General features: G+C 44.2%; 1 protein-coding gene across 3 annotated transcripts in view; it reads right to left on the minus strand.

Annotated features, from left to right (window-relative positions):
• Window positions 1-20564, minus strand: part of sorcs2 (sortilin-related VPS10 domain containing receptor 2) — a 738192-nt gene that overhangs the window by 61696 nt on the left and 655932 nt on the right. For all 3 annotated transcript variants that reach the window (XM_063046317.1, XM_063046318.1, XM_063046316.1), the window contains exons 15-17: window positions 17200-17317; window positions 6952-7085; window positions 2257-2370 (exon numbers count right to left, since the gene is read on the minus strand). In XM_063046317.1, the coding sequence (XP_062902387.1) occupies window positions 2257-2370; window positions 6952-7085; window positions 17200-17317 (366 nt within the window). The remainder of the gene's footprint in view (window positions 1-2256; window positions 2371-6951; window positions 7086-17199; window positions 17318-20564) is intronic.

Here is a 20564-nt window from a genome sequence, read left to right on the forward strand (position 1 = left end):
AAATTTATTAATTTAGCTTTCTGCCAAATAGGGTTGTATGGAAACTATTATTACCATTTTTCTTAACAACTAATTTCATTACTTAGCCTAATAGGTTAGATTTACCACAGTACATAATTATCTATTTAAATGTTTATTTTGCTTTTATATCATCTCAATGTGTACTTAAGAATGTATAAATAATTGTAGTTTTATACATATAAAAAATGGAAAAGGTTATATGTGTGAACAAAGTACATGATAATTGTGAACTCCTTATCCAAATAAAAATAAAATTTAAAAAAAAGAAAACACAACGAACTATGAGAAAATTTATACTTATTTTGTATATGTGTGTACACCGCTGAACTTTAACTTATGAGAAATAGAAACTGGGTGAAATCTAAAACACCAGCAACATACATCAAAGTTGCTGGTGAACGCAGCAGGCCAAGCAGCATCTATAGGAAGAGGTGCAGTCGACGTTTCAGGCCGAGACCCTTCGTCAGGACTAACTGAAGGAAGAGTGAGTAAGGGATTTGAAAGCTGGAGGGGGAGGGGGAGATGCAAAATGATAGGAGAAGACAGGAGGGGGAGGGATAGAGCCGAGAGCTGGACAGGTGATAGGCAAAAGGGGATACGAGAGGATCATGGGACAGGAGGTCCGGGAAGAAAGACCGGGGGGGGGGGTGACCCAGAGGATGGGCAAGAGGTATATTCAGAGGGACAGAGGGAGAAAAAGGAGAGTGAGAGAAAGAATGTGTGCATAAAAATGAGTAACAGATGGGGTACGAGGGGGAGGTGGGGCCTAGCGGAAGTTAGAGAAGTCAATGTTCATGCCATCAGGTTGGAGGCTACCCAGACGGAATATAAGGTGTTGTTCCTCCAACCTGAGTGTGGCTTCATCTTTACAGTAGAGGAGGCCGTGGATAGACATGTCAGAATGGGAATGGGATGTGGAATTAAAATGTGTGGCCACTGGGAGATCCTGCTTTCTCTGGCGGACAGAGCGTAGATGTTCAGCAAAGCGGTCTCCCAGTCTGCGTCGGGTCTCACCAATATATAAAAGGCCACATCGGGAGCACCGGACGCAGTATATCACCCCAGTCGACTCACAGGTGAAGTGATGCCTCACCTGGAAGGACTGTTTGGGGACACAAAGCTCTGTTGTATCGTGTCACCCATGACTCAATAGTAATTCTAATCAGTTTAATGCTAGAAATCTAGCACAATAATCCATACCGACAGTCAAGTATGGTGCTGGGGAGTTGGAAACTCAATCATGCGTCCATTCTTACACCATTTCTGCCCTAATACATCTTTTTTATTTACTTATTGAGATACAGCACAGAATAGGCCATTTTGGCCCTTTGAGACACGCCGTTCGGTTTTCCCTGATCTTAGCTTAATCACAGGACAATTTACAATGACCAAATAAACTACCAACTGGTACGTCTTTGGACTGTGGGAGCAAACCAGAGTATCTGGAAGAAACCCATGTGGTTACAGGGAGAGTGTACAAACTCCTTACAGGAAGCGACAGGAATTGAACCCAAACAACAGGAATTTTGCAGATGCTGGAAATTCAAGCAACACACATCAAAGTTGCTGGTGAACGCAGCAGGCCAAGCAGCATCTGTAGGAAGAGGTACAGTCGACGTTTCAGGCCGAGACCCTGACGAAGGGTCTCGGCCTGAAACGTCGACTGCACCTCTTCCTACAGATGCTGCTTGGCCTGCTGCGTTCACCAGCAACTTTGATGTGTGTTGCAGGAATTGAACCCAGGTTGCTGGTACTGTAAAGCATTGTGCTAACCACTACACTACTGTGCCGTCCCAAATCTTATTCCCCCTGTGATCCTATCAACTCCCCTCCGATTCCACTGCTCATCTAGACACTAGAGATAACTTACAGTGGGCAATTAACCCACCAACCCACATATTTTCAGGATGTGAGAAGCAACCTATGTAGTCACGGGGAAAATGTGCAAACTCTGCCACAGGTCAGGACTGTGCCACTGTGCTGCCCTATGTTCTTAAATCACCAATACTGCATCCATGAAAGTCTGTTATTGAGAGGAAGAAGGGATGAGGAGAAGACTGCTGTTTATGGTCAAAATAAAATGTTAGACGAATGCTATTAATAACTTATCACGTGGAACAACATATGCAAACCAAAAGATGTGAAGAGTGAATGAGAAGGAAGGAAGGGATTGGCTTTTGATTTAATGAATCAGAGGTTATGAAGTATTGTCTTTGACAGACATGCAGTACCTACCCAGAGCTTCTGGTGTATAACTGTCCCAACTTACAGTCCTCAGAAGGGGAATCTGGGTTGTACCAAAATGCAGGGACACATCTACCACTATTTTGCTGCTCAAATCCATAATCACTGCAAAACAAAAAGAAACAAAGAGCAGTTAGAAATACTCCAACATAGGAGTAGATTTATAACTTACCATTAGGCATGATGAATGAGAAACCTGTTGTTTACACCCCAATATTCTTTTCTGATTATGATTTTAAACAGATACTGATTTATGCATGTTGATGGCTGGCAGACATGTTGACAATCCACCATACAGATTCTAAATAACTTTCAAGTTAAGTAACAACACTGCATTAAGCATAGAGGGGTAGAAATTCCTCACTGAAGCTCTAAATTAGGGTAGAAATGTCTAATACCAGTGGGTATCCATTAAGGGTGAGAGGGGGCAGGTTCAAAGGGGATGTGAGAGGTGTTTTTTTTTACTCTGTGGTGGATGCCTGGAATGCGCTGTCTGGTATGGTGGTAGAGGCAAATACATTACAGGCTTTTAAGAGACATTTAGATAAGATTATAAGACATAGGCAGACATCAAGTCTGCTCTGCCATTCCATCATGGCTGATCGCGGGTCCCACTCAACCCCATACACCTGCCTTCTCGCCATATCCTTTGATGCCCTGACTGATCAGGAAACTATCAACTTCCACTTTAAATATACCCATGGACTGCCGTCTGTGGCAGAGCATTCCACAGATTTACTAGTCTCTGACTAAAACAGTTTCTCCTTACCTCTGTTCTAAAGGGTCACCACTCAATTTTGAGGTTGTGCCCTCTAGTTCTGGATACTTTTAACCATAGGAAACATCCTCTCCACATCCACCCATCTAGTCCTTTCAACATTCAATAGGTTTCAATGAGATCCCCCGCATTCTTCTACATTCCAGTGAGTACAGGCCCAAAGCTGCCAAATGCTCCTCATATGTTAACCCCTTCATTCCCAGAATCATCCTCATGAACCTCCTCTGGACTTTCTACAATGACAACACATCCTTTCTGAGATATGGGGCCCAAAATTGTTGACAATACTCTTAAGTGCGGCCTGACTAGTGCCTTATAAAGCCTCACCATTATCTCCTTACTTTTATATTCTATTCTCCTTGAAATAAATGCCAACATTGCACTTGCCTTTTTTACTACAGACTCAACCTGCAAATTAACCTTCTGGAAGTTTTACACAGGACTCCTAAATCCCTCTGTACCTGTGATATTTGAACCATCTCCGATTTAGATAGCAGTCCACACTATTGTTCCTTTTACCAAAATGCATTCATACATTTCCCAACACTGTATTCTATCTGCCGTTTTTTTGCCCGTTCTTCCAATTTGTCCAAGTCCTGCTGCAATCGCTTTGCTTCCTCAGCACTACCTGCCCCTCCACCTATCTTCATATCATCCTCAAACTTTGCTACAAAGCCATCAATTCTGTTATCCAAATCATTAACAAACAACGTGAAAAGTAGAGGTCCCAATACTGACCCCTGAGGAACACCACTAGTCACTGGCAGTCAAGCAGAAAAGGCCCTTTTTATTCCCACTCACTGCCCCCTGCCTGTCAGCCATTCCTCTATCCATGCTAGTATCTTTCCTGAAATGCCAGAGGATTTTATCTATTAAGCAGCCTCATGTGTAGCACCTTATCAAGCACATGATCAGGCACCTTATGCATGAATGTCAGAAAGATAGAGGATCTGGAGATTGTGTTGGCAGGAGGGATTGAATTTTGAAGATTTTGATTTACAGGGTCGGCATGACATTTTAGGCTGAAGAACCTGTTCCTGTGCTGTTCTGTTCTCTGGTCTTTGTTAAATTTTAGTTAATTTAGTGTCTGACTGGAATCATAGTCTCACGTTGAAATGAATGTCATGTACATGACTTGGGTACCCCATTTTTACTGAGTAAGTATGTGAAATTGGTAGATTGTACCTAGATCACTGTTGCAATACTTTTGTTTTATGTATTAAATATTAACTATTTAAGCATGCTGATTGCTACAATGAAGGAAAAAATTGGCTACTAACCTCGAATGAGCACAATCTGAAGCAGGTTGTACGGCTACAATACCAAAACAGTTCTTCAGATGGTGGAAAACGTGCATGAGGAAAGATTAGGTTGACTTGGCTTGTATTTCCTCTTGTTTAGAATGAAAGGAGATCTCATTGAAACTAACAACTTTCTGCTGGGGCTCAGCTGATACTTCTCGGGCTGACAGATCCAGAAACACAGTCTCAGGATATGAAACTAGGATGGCGATCTGTTCACTCACAGCACAGTGAGCCTTTGGAATTCTCTAGCACAGATGAGGCAGCATGGTAGCATTGTAGTTAGCGAAATGCTCTTACAGTGCTGACAACCAGGGTTCAATTCTGCTGCTGTCTGCAATGACTTTGCAAGCTCTCCCCGTAACCAAGTGAGTTTCCTCCCACATTCCAAAGACGTGTAGGTTAACTGGTCACATGGATGTAATTGGGTGGCAAGGGATCAGCTGGGCTCAAAGAGCCTGTTAATGTGTTGCATCTCTAAATTAATAGGCCAAGTTCCTGAATATATTTAAGGAGGTAGATGGATTTTGAGTCACAAAGGGCATCCATGGGAAAAAGCGGAAATGATGGCTTTGAGATAGAGTATCAATCAAGATCATATTGAATCATGCAGCAGAATTAAAAGGTCGAAAGGCCTTTTACTGCTCCTATCTTTGTACATTTCTGCACTAGGAATAGTGTCTAAGTACTCAGTTTAATAATGCTGAGACAGATTTTACACATTAGCATTCTCTTTGCAGTTATTCCTGAGGCAAAACAGTAGTGAGGTCATGGTGCCTACACAGATTACAGAGGAGGAGATGCTTGTTGTCTTGAGGCAAATTAGGGTGGCTATATCCCCAGATGTTCCCCTGAACCCTGCAGGAGGCAAGCGCAGAAATTGCAGGGACCCTAGCAGAGATACTTATATCATCCTTAGTGACAGATGAGATACTGGAGCAATGGAGGATAGCTAAGGTTGTTCCACTGTTTTAGAAAGGCTCTGAGAATAAACCAGAAAATTATAGGGCAGTGAGCCTGAGATCAGTAGCGGGAAAGTTATTGGAAGGTACTCTAAGGGACCAGATATCTAAGTATTGGGTAGATAAGGAATGGTTAGGGATAGTCAGCATGGTGTTGTGTGTGATTAAGGCATATATAACCAATCTTACAGAGTTTTTTGAGGAAGTTACCAGGAAAGCTGATGAAGAAAAGGCAGTGGATGTTGCCAACATGAACTTTAGCAACGCCTTTAACAAGGTCCCACATGGGACCTTGGTCAAGAAGGTTCAGCTGCTTTGCATTCAGGGTGAGACAGTAAATTGGATTAGATATTGGCTTCACAGGAGAAGACAGAGAGTGGTAGCAGATGGCTGCCTCTCTGACTGGAGGCCTCTGACTAGTGGAGTGCTGCAGGAATCGGGACCGGGTCCATTATTGCCTGTCATCTATATCAACAATCAGGATGATAATGTAGCAAATTGGATTAGCAAATGGCGGATAACACCAAGTAGACAGTGAGGAAGACTAGCAAAGCTTTCAATTGGATCTGGACCAGCTGGGGAAATGGCAGATGGAAGGACTTGCACTTTGGAAGGAGGCTACTGAAGAGTGTGGTAGAACAGAGGGACCTGGAAATACAAATCCAAAATTCCTTGAAAGTGGCAACATAAGTAGATAGGGTCGTAAAGAGAGGTTTTAGCACACTGGGTACAGAGTAGAGAAGCTGGGACGCTGTGCTGAAGTTGCATAAGACATTGGTGAGGCCTAATTTGGAACAATATATGGAATTCTGGTCACCTACAGTACCTATAGGAAAGATATCAATAAGATTGAAAGAGAACATTTACAAGGACGTTGTTGAGCTTTGAAAACCTGAGTCATAGGGAGACGTGGAATAGGGTCGGACTTTACTCCTGAAAACGTAGAAGAATGAAGGCAGATTTGATAAGAGTATACAAATTTATGAAAAGTATAGATAGGGTAAATACAAGCTGGCTTTTTCCACAGAGGTAGGGTGAGACTAGAACTAGAGGTCATGGGTTAAGGGTGAAAGATGAAATGTTTAAGGGAAACATGAGGGAGAACTTCACTCAGAGGGTCATGAGTGTGGAATGAGATGTCAGCGGAAGAGGTGGATATGGGTTTGATTGTAACACTTGGATTGGTACATTGAGGGGTATGGAGGGCTATGATCAATGAGACATGGCAGACTGATAGTTCTGCATAGGCTAGGTGGGCCAAAAGCCTGTTTCTGTGCCATAGCTTCCTATGAAGGTGTAACAAAATGCCCCGATACTTGTACAAATGTTACATGAGGCTTTGCACCAGGAAATTCAGGTTACTTTTCCCATTATCTTAACAGTTATCTATGTATTAGGGGTTTCAAATGCAACACATTCAAACAAATATATACAAAGTGCGTTCCATACAATAACCAAAACAATAAATTCACATGTTTCACAAACGCTGCTTTTAAGATTTACTGTATTTATTTAAGTGATGCAGAGGAATGACATTGCTTTTGTAAACTAATTGCTAAACCACACAAACTTTAGCTTTGAGCCATTCTATTTACAGTTCTAATTTAGTAAAACAAGTCTCTATTTACAAAAGCCAATTCATTACCATTCAAAGTCAAATGCTGTGCACTGGCAAGGTTTTGACAAAAGGGCTGAAGTGAAGTTCTTCCCCTTAATGCACCATGACGATACTTTTCGCTTGCGGAACTGTCTCTTCTCTCCCATGATGCAATGCTCATCCTAAACAAAGACAAACTGATGGTGAGTATCCACAGCCTAACACCTCACAGAAATGGCACCACTCAGTGGAAGGCTATTGTGTGCTTCATACCTGTGTCAGTGTTCTCAATATCTCCTCTGCTTTCCTTCCAGCAATTTCAATTGCTAATGTCTCAGTATTACCTTAACAAATTGATGCTGTCCTTGAAAAATCAGTGTCACTCTAAATGCTGATTCCTGCTGTACTTGGATTTTTTTCCCATTAATACGCCCACATTTGATGTTAGATTAACTGACCCAACTAATGCTTCTCTCTCTCTTTACACAAAGCCTCCACTAATACCTATCTTAGCATGTCTGCTACATTACAGACACAAAACCTCCAAATATTTTACTAAACTGTCATATTTTTTGTCTTTTTTAAAACTATGCCTACATTATGAAATATTGATAAGCATCGATTCTGCGATACTGTGTCGTGTTGCACTTTGGGAGATTGAATGTAAACGTACACTGTTAACGGCAGGAGCCTTCGCAGTGGTGATATCCAGAGGATTCCCTCATAGTGCCTGCACAGATGGATAGGGCGGTAAAGAAGCTGCATGGTATGCTTGCCTGCATTGATTTTCAGAGCCAGAAAACTACACTCAGTGGCTGCTTTATTAGGTAGACCTGCACCTGTTTGTTAACGTAATCCGCTGATTATGTGGCAGCAACTCGACGCATAACAGCTCGCAGACATGGTCAAAAGGATGTGCAGGAACATCAGAAAGGGGAAGAAATGTGATCCAAATGACTTTGACTATGGAGTGATTTTTGGGGCCAGATGGGGTGGGTTTGAGTAGCTCAGAAACTGCTGATCTTGGATTTTCACACACAACAGTTTCTAGATATCAGAAAATGCACAGAGAATGAATAGGAAATGAACAAAAAGCAGAACAGTGGAGATGATTTATTAGTGAACAATAATTTACTTATAAGCCGTAAAATAATAAGCCACGAGGGTCATAAAACGAGAAGGAACAGACACTTAACAAGACAGGGTAATTGAAGGCTAGGAGCAACTGGTTGAGGCTGGCTGGTTTTGAATGAGTGAACAAGGATTGTGAATGAGAGCTGGGTTTAAATAGGCTGGTGAGTTGGAAATGAGTGGCAGGTGATTCCTGCCAGCTGGGTGGAGACTGCAAACAACAGGAATTCTGCAGATGCTGGAAATTCAAGCAACACACATCAAAGTTGCTGGTGAACGCAGCAGGCCAAGCAGCATCTATAGGAAGAGGCGCAGTCGACGTTTCAGGCCGAGACCCTTCGTCATGACTAACTGAAGGAAGAGTGAGTAAGGGATTTGAAAGCTGGAGGGGGAGGGGGAGATGCAAAATGATAGGAGAAGACAGGAGGGGGAGGGATAGAGCCGAGAGCTGGACAGGTGATAGGCAAAAGGGGATACGAGAGGATCATGGGACAGGAGGTCCGGGAAGAAAGACAGGGGGGGGGTGACCCAGAGGATGGGCAAGAGGTATATTCAGAGGGACAGAGGGAGAAAAAGGAGAGTGAGAGAAAGAATGTGTGCATAAAAATGAGTAACAGATGGGGTACGAGGGGGAGGTGGGGCCTAGCGGAAGTTAGAGAAGTCAATGTTCACGCCATCAGGTTGGAGGCTACCCAGACGGAATATAAGGTGTTGTTCCTCCAACCTGAGTGTGGCTTCATCTTTACAGTAGAGGAGGCCGTGGATAGACATGTCAGAATGGGAATGGGATGTGGAATTAAAATGTGTGGCCACTGGGAGATCCTGCTTTCTCTGGCGGACAGAGCGTAGATGTTCAGCAAAGCGGTCTCCCAGTCTGCGTCGGGTCTCACCAATATATAAAAGGCCACATCGGGAGCACCGGACGCAGTATATCACCCCAGTCGACTCACAGGTGAAGTGATGCCTCACCTGGAAGGACTGTTTGGGGCCCTGAATGGTGGTAAGGGAGGAAGTGTAAGGGCATGTGTAGCACTTGTTCCGCTCACATGGATAAGTGCCAGGAGGGAGATCAGTGGGGAGGGTTGGGGGGGACGAATGGACAAGGGAGTTGTGTAGGGAGCGATCCCTGCGGAATGCAGAGAGAGGGGGGGAGGGAAAGATGTGCTTAGTGGTGGGATCCCGTTGGAGGTGGCGGAAGTTACGGAGAATAATATGTTGGACCCGGAGGCTGGTGGGGTGGTAGGTGAGGACCAGGGGAACCCTATTCCTAGTGGGGTGGTGGGAGGATGGAGTGAGAGCAGATGTACGTGAAATGGGGGAGATGTGTTTAAGAGCAGAGTTGATAGTGGAGGAAGGGAAGCCCCTTTCTTTAAAAAATGAAGACATCTCCCTCGTCCTAGAATGAAAAGTCTCATCCTGAGAGCAGATGCGACGGAGACGGAGGAATTGCGAGAAGGGGATGGCGTTTTTGCAAGAGACAGGGTGAGAAGAGGAATAGTCCAGATAGCTGTGAGAGTCAGTAGGCTTATAGTAGACATCAGTGGATAAGAGACAGAAAGATCTAGAAAGGGGAGGGAGGTGTCGGAAATGGACCAGGTAAACTTGAGGGCAGGGTGAAAGTTGGAGGCAAAGTTAATAAAGTCAACGAGTTCTGCATACGTGCAGGAAGCAGCGCCAATGCAGTCGTCGATGTAGCGAAGGAAAAGTGGGGGACAGATACCAGAATACCGCCTATGCAGGCCTGACAGGACCCTTCTCCCTCCTTTTGCCGGCAATCGACAGCCCAGGACGACCTGGATGGGATTGGTGGAACTCCTTGATAAGCGATGGATCTAAGGTGAAACTGGACGGCACCCAAGACCTCTCCTCTGGGCTATACCCTTCCAGTCGACCAGCTATGGCACACCCCATCCTCAACAACATGAATCCATTAACCAGCAAACCGTGTACACTGGACCACCTTCCACCACCCTGGGTTCCAGAGGTGCAGGCTCAGATGGGTTGAGTGGTCCATGGGCAGCAGGCTTGAGAAAAGACATGAGGAAGGTAGGTGTGATCCTGAGGGGCAGTGGCAGCCAGAGACAGTAAGTGACAGGTAGTCTTAAAGGGACCAATGGACCAGGACAAGCGTTTGCAGGGGTCGATGTGCAGGGAACAGCCAGACATGGTCCCCAAGCTGGAGAAGTGTGGCTGAGCACTGATGGTGGTTAGCCTGGTGACAATAAGTGCAAATGGCCCTCTGTGCTCTTTTCCAAGAACTGTGGCGTCAGAGAACCAGAGCCCTGGTGACGGAACCTCCATGGGGAACAACAGGGGCTGGTAGCCATGAAGCACTTCAAAGGGCGATACACCCATGGCAGATGAGGTGTGTAGATTGTGGGGCAGCTTGGCCCTGAGCAGATATTATTTCCATGTGGAAGGGATAGAGACGGTGGAGCATCACAGATACTTCTCCACTTGCTGACTGGCCGTTGCTCTGCGGACGATAACCAGAGGACAAACTCACTGAGGTGCGGAGGAAGGAATTGAAGGCTTGCCAGAAGCATGAGATTAATTGTGGGCCCCAGTTTGACACAATGGCCTGAAGGAAACGGTGGAGGTGAACTACATATGGGAGAGCAAAGTCTGTCATCTTAGCGACTGAAAGAAGTTTAGAGAGACCAATGAATTGGGCCACCTTGGAGAACTGGCCCACCACTGTCACAATCACCGGAAGATGGAAACCTGCCATGCAATCCATGCAATGTGAGACCACAGGATTAGAAGATCCAGTAGAGGCCACAGAAGGCCAGATGGCTTCTGGTTGGAGGAATTGGACTGGGCACACTGAGGACAGGCAACGACAAATTGGCGTCTGTCTGTGATCAAGGTGGGCCACAGAACAGGCATTGCAGAAAATCCAGAGTCCATCGTGGGCCTGGATGGCTGGAGAGGGATGAGGAATTGGCCCACTGGACTGCCTCAGAGTGCACGGCTACCATTGCCGGGTGTGTTGGTGGGAGCGGGCTTCTACTGTAGGGTCTGGTGGATTGGTTCACAAGATGTCAGGTGATCAGGGCGATGATCTGGGAGGATAGAATGATGGGCTGAGAGTCAATCTCAGTTTCAGCTGAGGTGTCTGCCTTGGTGTTCTTGGAGCCGGGTCAGTAAGAGAATGAAGTTGAATTGCTCTAAGAAAAGGCTGAGTGAGCCTGTCATGGATTGACTGATGGGCCTGTTGTATGAATGTCAGGTTCTGATGGTCCGTTCAGTCAGGAAGGGTTTGAGGTTTCCCATCAGCTAATGTCTCTATTCCTCCAAGACCCCTTTAATGGCAAGTGGCCCCCTATCTTCTACACCGTAAAAGAGTTGTGTAGAGTTGAACCTGCATGAGAAGGAAGCACAAGGTTGTGTCTTTTATTCAATGACACACCTTTGTGCCATCATTTGATGGTCCAAATGGCCTAATTGTACTCCTGTGCCTTATGGTCTAATAGGACAATGAAGATGAGATGGATAACAGATCAGCCATGATGGAATGATGTCAGACTCAATGGGCCAATTGGCCTAATCCTGCTTTTATGTCTAATGGTCTTCCTGCCTGGTCCTTGCTGGGAGAGATTGGCCCCGGAGCCCATATCAGATGTGCTCACTTCTACCACAAAAGATCCAGAGGGGCTTGGATGCCAAAGAATGGAGAGGTGCTGAACAGTCTCTTGAACTCTTCAAACCCGTGATCCGCGACAGCAGACCAGGTCACCTGTGAGGTAGTTTAGAGGAGCAGTGATTTGGCTGTAGTTCCTGGTAAAACAGCGGTAGAAGTCAGAGAAACCCAAGGGCGCTGTAGCTATTGGAAAGTCCGAAAGGCATTACCAAGAATGTGAAGTGCCAAGTGGGTGTTATGAATGCTGTCTTCCACTCACTTCCCTGGTGGATGCAGACCTGGTTGTGTGTACTCCATAGATCCAATCCGATGAAGATCAGGGCCTCGCAGATTGTTTCAAATGCGTTATCCATCAAGGGGAGAAGGTAGCAGTTCTTATTTGTTGAGTCCACAAAAGTCAATGCAGAGATAGAGCCCCATCCTTCTTCTTGATAAAGAAGAATTTTGCATTTAGCCAGGGACGGGGATGGTCGAATGAAGCCCCCCCACTCCCCGAGGCGCTTCGGCGAGGTGGTGATTTAATGGCCTGAATCTCAAGAGGGGAGAGGGAGAACTTTGGGGAAGGGTGGTGCCTGGGAAGAGATCGTTTGCGCAGTTGCATGGTCTGAGAGGCGGCAGGGTGCTAGCTTATCTCTTACTGAAGGCAGTGACTAAGTTGTGATATTCCTGTGTGGTTTTGGTGAGTTCAAGCGTTTCCTCGGTCTCCATGAATTTACGAGGTGAAATCAACTGAGGTTGCAGGCAGGTGGGTCCCCAGCTCAGCAGTGAACCGGATGACCAAGTGAAGTGAGGGTCGTGAGAGAAGAGCCGGCAGTAACCCAAGATGAGAAGAGTGTATGGTGAGTCGATAAAGAGGAATTGAATGGATTCATAAAGAGGAATTGGATGGATTCATGGTGCTCTCTGATGCCCTCTCATGTGTTGATGATGTGTTCCTGCAGCTGAAATGGTTCTAGGAATGGAACTGGGATTCTGGCTGATGATCTGGTTCCATAAGACGTTTGTCAATTCGGGGGTCAGAATGATGAGGCTTTTGAGGTTGATGGGTGTCTCCTGGGTAGACAGCTCGTCTTTCAAGCACTCTGAGAGGCCGTGATGGTAATGGGCCATGTGCAATTCTGCATTCCAGCCCCACCCTGCCTTGAAGGTCTAGAATTCCACGGTGTGACAGCAGTGAGCGTGTCTTAACGCAGGTGAAGTATCCCATTGACTGTCCCCCTTCCACTTCCCAGATGGTCAAAAACTCGACAGTGAATTCCTTATATTTATTAAAAATGGTGGTTTTGTTGTCCCAGTTAGTGGTGGTTCAGGTCAGAGCTCGCCCAGTCAGGTGAGAGACAACGCAGGCAATTTTGGCTTGGTCCATACACTATAGAGATGGCTGGAGCTCAAAGTGGGACAGGAAGTTGCGTCATCAGGTTGGGGATCCAGTAAAGCATTTGGGCAATGAATCTGGTGCTCTGAGGGGAAGGTTGACTGGTGCAGGGCTGCTGTATCAAGATGGAGAGTGGTGAGCAGATGGTCAGTGGTTTCCTGCTGCTTCAGGATCATGTGCTCATGGAGATGCATGAATTCCTCCAGGTGAGCCTACACCGTTGGATCAATCGTTGGTTCACTCATCCCGTAAGGAGGTGTAGAGGAGACCCGACCCAGACACAGAGCAGCAGAGATGTTTTAACAGTAAACGACATTTTAAACTGAACTGCAAAATAATGAGCCACCAAGGGCTACAAAACAAGACAGAACGGATATGTAACGTGACAAGGCAACAAGGGAACTGAAAACATGGAGCTGGCTGCTTCAATGAGTGAACAAGGATTGTACATGAGCATTGGATTTAATTAGGCTGCAGGTGGTGAATTGGAAGCGAATAGTGGAGAATGCCTGTGCAGACCTGACACTAGAATTTACAAGTAGTGCTGCGAAAATCACAAGCATTCAGTGAGCAGCAATTCTGCTGGCAAAAACGCCTCATCTATTTATTTTGAGATATAGCGCAGAACAGGCCCTTCGAGCTGCACTGCCAGCAACCCGCCTAATCACGGGAACATTTACAATGACCAGTTAACCTACTGACTGATACGTCTTTGGACTGTAGGAGGAAACATGAACACCCAGAGGAAAGCCACACATTCCACGGGAAGGACACGCAGACTCCTTACCGAGGACACCGGGACTGAACTCTGAACTCCGGCATCCCGGGCTGCAAAAGCTTCACGCTGACTGCTGCACTACTGTGGCGTCCTTGTTAACAAGAAGTCACAGGAGAATGGCTAGAGTGGTTCAAGCTGACAGGAAAATGAGAGTAACTCAAATAACAACAGTGGTGTGCAGAAGGGCATCTCTGGACACACAACACAACCAACCGTGAAGTGGAAGGGCTACAGCAGCAGAAGACCAGGTTCCATTCCTGTACCTAATAACGTGGTCACTGAGCGTAGGTATGTTGCAGCTTTATCAAATGCAGATTAGTACTGCATTCAGTTCTGGGTGCCCCATTATAGGAAGGATGTGGAGGCTTCGTAGAAAGTGCAGAAGAGGATGCTCCTTGGATTAGAGGGCATGTGCTTTAAGAAGTTGGACAAACTTAGGTTATTTTCTCTAAAGCAGCAGAGGCTGATGGGAGACCTGATAGAAGCTCATAAGGTTATGAAAAGCATAGACAGAATAGACAGCCATATGTTTTTCCCAGGGTTGAAATGTGCATTTAGGGTGAAGGTGGGTAAATTCAAAGAGGATGTGCAGGGCAAGCTTCTTTACACAGAGAGTGGTGGGTGCGGGGAATGTGCTATGGGTTGGGAGTAGAGGAAAATCGAAGAGGAGGCTCTTAGGTAGGTACATGACTGTGAAAAGAATAGAGGGATAGAAGGGATTAGTTAAGTTAGGCATTTAATTACTAGCTTAACTAGATCAGCACCAAATCACGGGCCGAAGGACCTGTTCCCATATTGTACTCCTCCATGTCAATGTTCCATGTTAAGTTCAAAGTAAATTTATCATTTAAGTATATATACCTTATACAACCATTAGCTTCATTATCTTGCCGATACCCACAGGAAAACAAGGAAATACAATAGAATCCATCAAAAAACCACACATAACCAAGACTGACAAACATCCAATGTTCACGAGAAGACACACCATGCAAGTAATACAAGGTAAATAAATACTTCAGAAGATGAGCTGCAGAGTTCCTGAAAGCGTGTCCACAGGCTGCGGAGTCCGTTCCGTGCTGAGGCCATTGAACCGATTCAGGAGCACAATAGCCACAGGGCAACAATTGTTCCTGAACCCGGTGACGTGGGACCCAAGATTCCTGTGTCTCCAGCCCATCTGTAGTAGCTAAGTTCCTGAGAGTCAACTTTGTTGAGTCCTTCAGGAGGTGGTACAATCGCTAGTTCATTTAGACTGTTCAAAAGCATGTTTCTTAAAGGGAAATTACACAAACTGTGGATCACAGCGATCATAGTTTAAAAGATTAAATTTAGTAGTTCTGTGAACTGCTTTCAAAACATCACTGTATATCACCAGCACCATCTTAGTTTGTGCATTTTTGTGCACTAACAGGCAGGAGGATGTGTTTTCCATAAGGTTCCTAAAATATGTGTGCAATTACAAAGAAGGCACAACAGCGGCTAAATTCCATTAGGAGTTTGAGAAATGGCTTGTCACCAAAGATACTAGCAAATTTCTGCAGATATAGCATGGAGAGAATTCCAGCTGGTTGCATGATGGACTGGTACGAAGGGAGGGGCCACTGCACAGAATCAGAAAAGGCTGCAGAAAGTTATAAACTTAGCTAGCTCTGTCATGGGCACCAGCCTCCCCAGCATCCAGGACACCTTCCAAAGGTGATGACTCATAAAGGTGGCATCCATCATTCAGGACACGCCCTCTTCTCATTGCTACCAACAAAGAGGAGGTACAGCAACCTGAAGACACACACTCAGTGTTTCAGAAACAGCTTCTTCCCCTCTGCCATCAGGTTTCTGAATGGACAATGAACCCATGAAGACTACCTCATTATTTTTCCCCTCTCTTTTATCAATATTTATTTAGTTCAATTTTCTTATTTATATCTACATATTATAATTTATAGATTTTACTATTATGTATTGCAATGTACTACAACAAATTTCATGACATTTGCCCATAATCTTAAATCTGATTCTGAAGTGTTAAAAGACTTTGCAATCAAAGACTATTAACACTACGAGGAGTATTTTATGGATTTATTGATGTAATATTGAGAACTAATTGAAGACACTGGAAAACTAAAGCAGCTTTCTGAAGTTTGGTTCTGTAAGCATGGCACAAGCTAAAATTTCAGCACACAACTGCAAAACATATCGCAGGGGCCTTGCCTGAAATCACAGGAATTACCTTTAACAGAGATTTTGTTTTTGTTACTTACAGACAGGTAGCTCCAGATACAGTGAAATCAGCACTACTCTCAGCCTGGCAAGAACAACTGTTGCTACTGTTTTGATGTGTGTGCCAGCAAAGTGAAATAAGCCTCCAAATGTTGAATGGGAATGATAAGAACAAACAGCTGCAAACACAGTGTAAAATATTTGTGTCTAAAAATGCAAGTGCTTGTACAAAACTTTGCTTGTGGGTATACATGTCAGTTAACTTGGACACTAACTTTGTGAAAGTACCAATCTCCAGCATTACACTGTCACAAATGATAATGGAAAAAGAACATCTTTTGCACTTAGAATTCTTTATCTATTATGACAATTTTAGGTAAATTCAGAAATTAAAGTACAATCACATTCTATTTCACTGACAATGGTGTACCAGTATGAATTACTATGCATTTACATTATTCATTGACACAGTAAATCTCGAACTACAAAGTGATATCCACATCTGTTTGAGGTGGGGCAAAAGCTACCAGCAATAATGATTAATAGAAAGGTTTTGATTTCTACCACTTAAATAATGGGTTTTTAAATAAATTGTAATATTCATTTACAATAACTACATCAGGAGTAATTCTGATGTAGTGCTATGATGCAAAATAGGCAATATTGACTCTCAACTTTCACTGTCATTGCTGAATTTGTAAATTGAATACTTTTGTATATTTATATGTTTTTAAAGTGTCCTACTATAAAAACCTAATGACTTGAATCGAAGAGGCCCTTAGAAGGTTGGCAAATATAAGAACACATTTATTTTCTCAGTTAACTGCTTCTGGCTGACATACGATCGAACTCCATTTTGCCTTTGGGACATATTATTTATCGTCTTGGTTATCAAAAGTCTATATCCTAAATTTAAAATTAATAATTGACCTGGCATCAGCTGCCATTAGCTAATTAATCCTGCAGAATCCATCCTTCTTGCCCTCAAGAAAATTGATCATCTTTACTCATAAATATATAAGTGAGCTGTGCTCCCTAATTCTCAGCTGACTTTAGTTTGATATAAAAATAACAATAGTTTATGATATTAGAGTGTGTATCAAACATTCACATGCAATATCTTTATTTCTCTGTTTCACTCTGCAATACCTGATTCATTAGGTCCCAGGAGTCATAGTCATTGGGTGAACATTGTCTGCGGAACAATGGTCTGAAGTCCACTTTTACCAGTTCCCAATCTGAGCGGAAGCTAATGTGACCAAAGATCCTGCAACAGAGATGAATCCAAACACTTCAGAATGTTAACAAAAGAATATCCCTTGGGGCCAAATTCACTAACGGCCCTAAATGAGTGTGCACGTGACATACGAGTAACTTCAATTTCAGACCATTACGTCTGCTCCACCATAACCTGGTTATAGCTTGTAGCTGTAGCTTTTGATGCAAGCTATGAGCCAGCATATGGCTCGATGGGCCAAATGGCCTAATTTTGCTCCCATCACTTATGGTCCTCATACTACCTGTTCTTTATACAACTGTTACCATCAGGTAGCTAAGAATGGCTTTAAAACATATCGATAAGTTCACACGTACAGTTGAGGTCAATAAAAAACCTTCAATTGCCATGTTACATGTTCACACTGCTGTCTGTAAGGAGTTTGTATATTCTCTCCATGACTACACGGTTTTCCTCCGGGTGATCTGGTTTCCTATCACAGTCCAAAGATGTACCGGTTGGTAGATTAATTGGTCATTGTAAATTGTCCCGTGATTAGGCTCAGATTAAATCGGGGGTTGTTTGAAGGGCAGTTCCACGCTGTATCTCAATAAATAAATAACATTACTGTCATTAACCTGCACACTGTTTAACAACTCACATTATCATTCACTATGAAAATAAATAACACTAGGCCATAACCTGCACACTGCTTAACAACTCACATTATCATTCACTATCAAAATAAATAACACTACTGCCATTAACCTGCACACTGCTTAACAACTCATATTATCATTCACTATCAAAATAAATAACACTACTGCCATTAACTTGCACACTACTTAAGAACTCACATTATCATTCACTATGAAAATAAATAACAATATTGTGTGGGCACGTGGCCAAGTGGTTCAGGCATTTGACTAGCGATCTGAAGGTCGTGAGTTTGAGCCCCAGCCGAGGCAGCGTGTTGTGTCCTTGAGCAAGGCACTTAATCACACATCGCTCTGCGATGACACTGGTGCCAAGCTGTAGGGTCCTAATGCCCTTCCCTTGGACAACATCGGTGTCGTGGAGAGGGGAGACTTGCAGCATGGGCAACTGCTGGTCTTCCATACAACCCTGCCTAGCCTGTTCCCTGAAGAGTGAAGACTTTCCAGGTGCAGATCCATGGTCTCGCAAGACTAACGGATGCCTAAGATTGTCACTGAACTGCACACCGCTTAACAGCTCACATTATCAATCACTATGAAAATAAAACCAAACAGAATGATGGAAATCTGAAATGCTGCAGGCATTCAGGATCTTTGATCTGAAATGTTAACTCTATTTATCCTTCCAAAGATAATGTCCAACCGCTGACCACTCCCTATTCTTGGTTCATACCTCAAATGCTGCATTTTGGCCTTTAGTTCTCACAACTCCAAAACTCTCACTTATTTTTACAGCTAGTCACCACCAGCTTTTCAGTCATTACAGTCCAGAGAGCCAATTTATGATATTCATTGGCTTGCTTCTGTCTCCTACAGGACGAGGTGGTGCAAGAGCAGTTAATGTGTGAAAGGCATATGTGTCCGTATGATCTCAAACACACAGAGAAAATGGGCTTGGGAAGAAGTCTGGGGACATAGCCAGGCATGGGTGGATTGCAGCCACAGGCTAATGTGTTAGTATGTTTAATGAAATGCTTGGGATATTAGCAGTAAAACTGAAAACCAATGGAGCATGGATGAGTCAAGCAGCATCCTTGCACAGAGCTTTGTATAGGGTCTTTACTTCTACATATTAACTTTTGTTTCTCTTTTCACAAATCCTGCCTGACCTGCTTAGGTACCTCCTGCATTTTCTGGTTTTACTTCAGATTTCTAGTGGCTACCACCTTTCCAACAATTACTAACGTTGCTAAAATAACATTAGTGTGGTAATGGTTTAGCCAGATGCAAATCTACTGTGTTCCCTCAGGCTCCATTGGATGTGTAACCTCACCAATGCCATCCTTCCAGTGCCCTTTCTTCAACCTTTCCTTTCCCTGCTTGTAGGTCTCTGGTGAAAGAAATCAATTTAATTAGCTCTCGACAAACACAGATCACCATTGATTTCCTTCTCAATGGGCAGCAATCTCTGCAAGTATTTTCAACTCCAATCTAAAATTATCTCAACAAGTATAAAAGTCACGGCCATAATTATCCTGATATCCACTAACAATGTGGTTCTCACCTGCTCAGCAGCTACCATTGTGACAGAAACGGGTGACAGATTTAGCAACACACACAAAATGCTGGAGGAACTCAACAACCCAGGCAACATCTATGGAACAGAGTAAACAATCAATGCTTTGGGCTGAGAACCTTTATCGGTCTTGAAGAAGGGTCTCGGCCAGAACGTTGACCATTCACTCTTTCCATTAGCTGCTGCATGGACCGCTGAGCTCCTCCTGCATTTTGTGTGTGTTGCTTGGATTTTCAGCACCTGCAGATTTTCGCATGATAAAATTAGCAAGGCCATCTTTAAACGTTCATCTAAGACAACAGTTCCCTGTTCACCCTGCAAAGACCCTTTCTCCCTTTTTTCCACCTTTGATGTTTCTACAGCTCATGATCTTATGCTTTTGCATCAAAGGAGAATGTTGAGCAATGCAGCCGTGCTTTGAACAATGGATGAGAACAGGCCATGAAGTAGGGCTGAAGTCCTTTAGAACTTGCCAAGCCAGGTTCTATAAACACTAGCAATTTTAAATAATGGAAGAAAGCACCCAATACACAGGATTGAGTCATCATTCAGTACGAGTATCAGTCAGCAATCATCTTGCAACCAGTTATTGATCCCATTAAATGCTGATGGTGCAGGGTTTCTCTTGCTGCTATATTGCCACTGTGATCAGTTGTGCAGGATGAAGCACCAAATGACCAATTGCACACTTCTACTAAATATCAGTTATCACATAATAATCCCTTCATTATTGAGACTACCTGGCACAGGGCCGACTGGTGGCGCAACGATATCGGTGCCGGACCCGGGAGCGGAGGTTCCCGGGTTCGAAACTAGTCGGGTCCGCTCCCGAGTACGCCTTCCATCCGTGCCGGGTTGAGTGTCGAGATCGCAACTCGACCTTGTAAAAATAAAAGGAAAATACTGCAAAAATCTCTGTGTGAGGAGTGACGCGCCACGCAGTCTCTCTCTCTTGCTCCGCGCCTTGTAAAAAGCCATGAAAAAGACATCGTCACGGACGCACGCACGGACACGCGGACGCACAAATGCGCACGCACACGCCCAAAAAAAAGAGACTACCTGGCAG

Source organism: Mobula hypostoma, chromosome 4, assembly GCF_963921235.1.
Source record: "Mobula hypostoma chromosome 4, sMobHyp1.1, whole genome shotgun sequence".
Lineage (NCBI taxonomy): Eukaryota > Metazoa > Chordata > Chondrichthyes > Myliobatiformes > Myliobatidae > Mobula > Mobula hypostoma.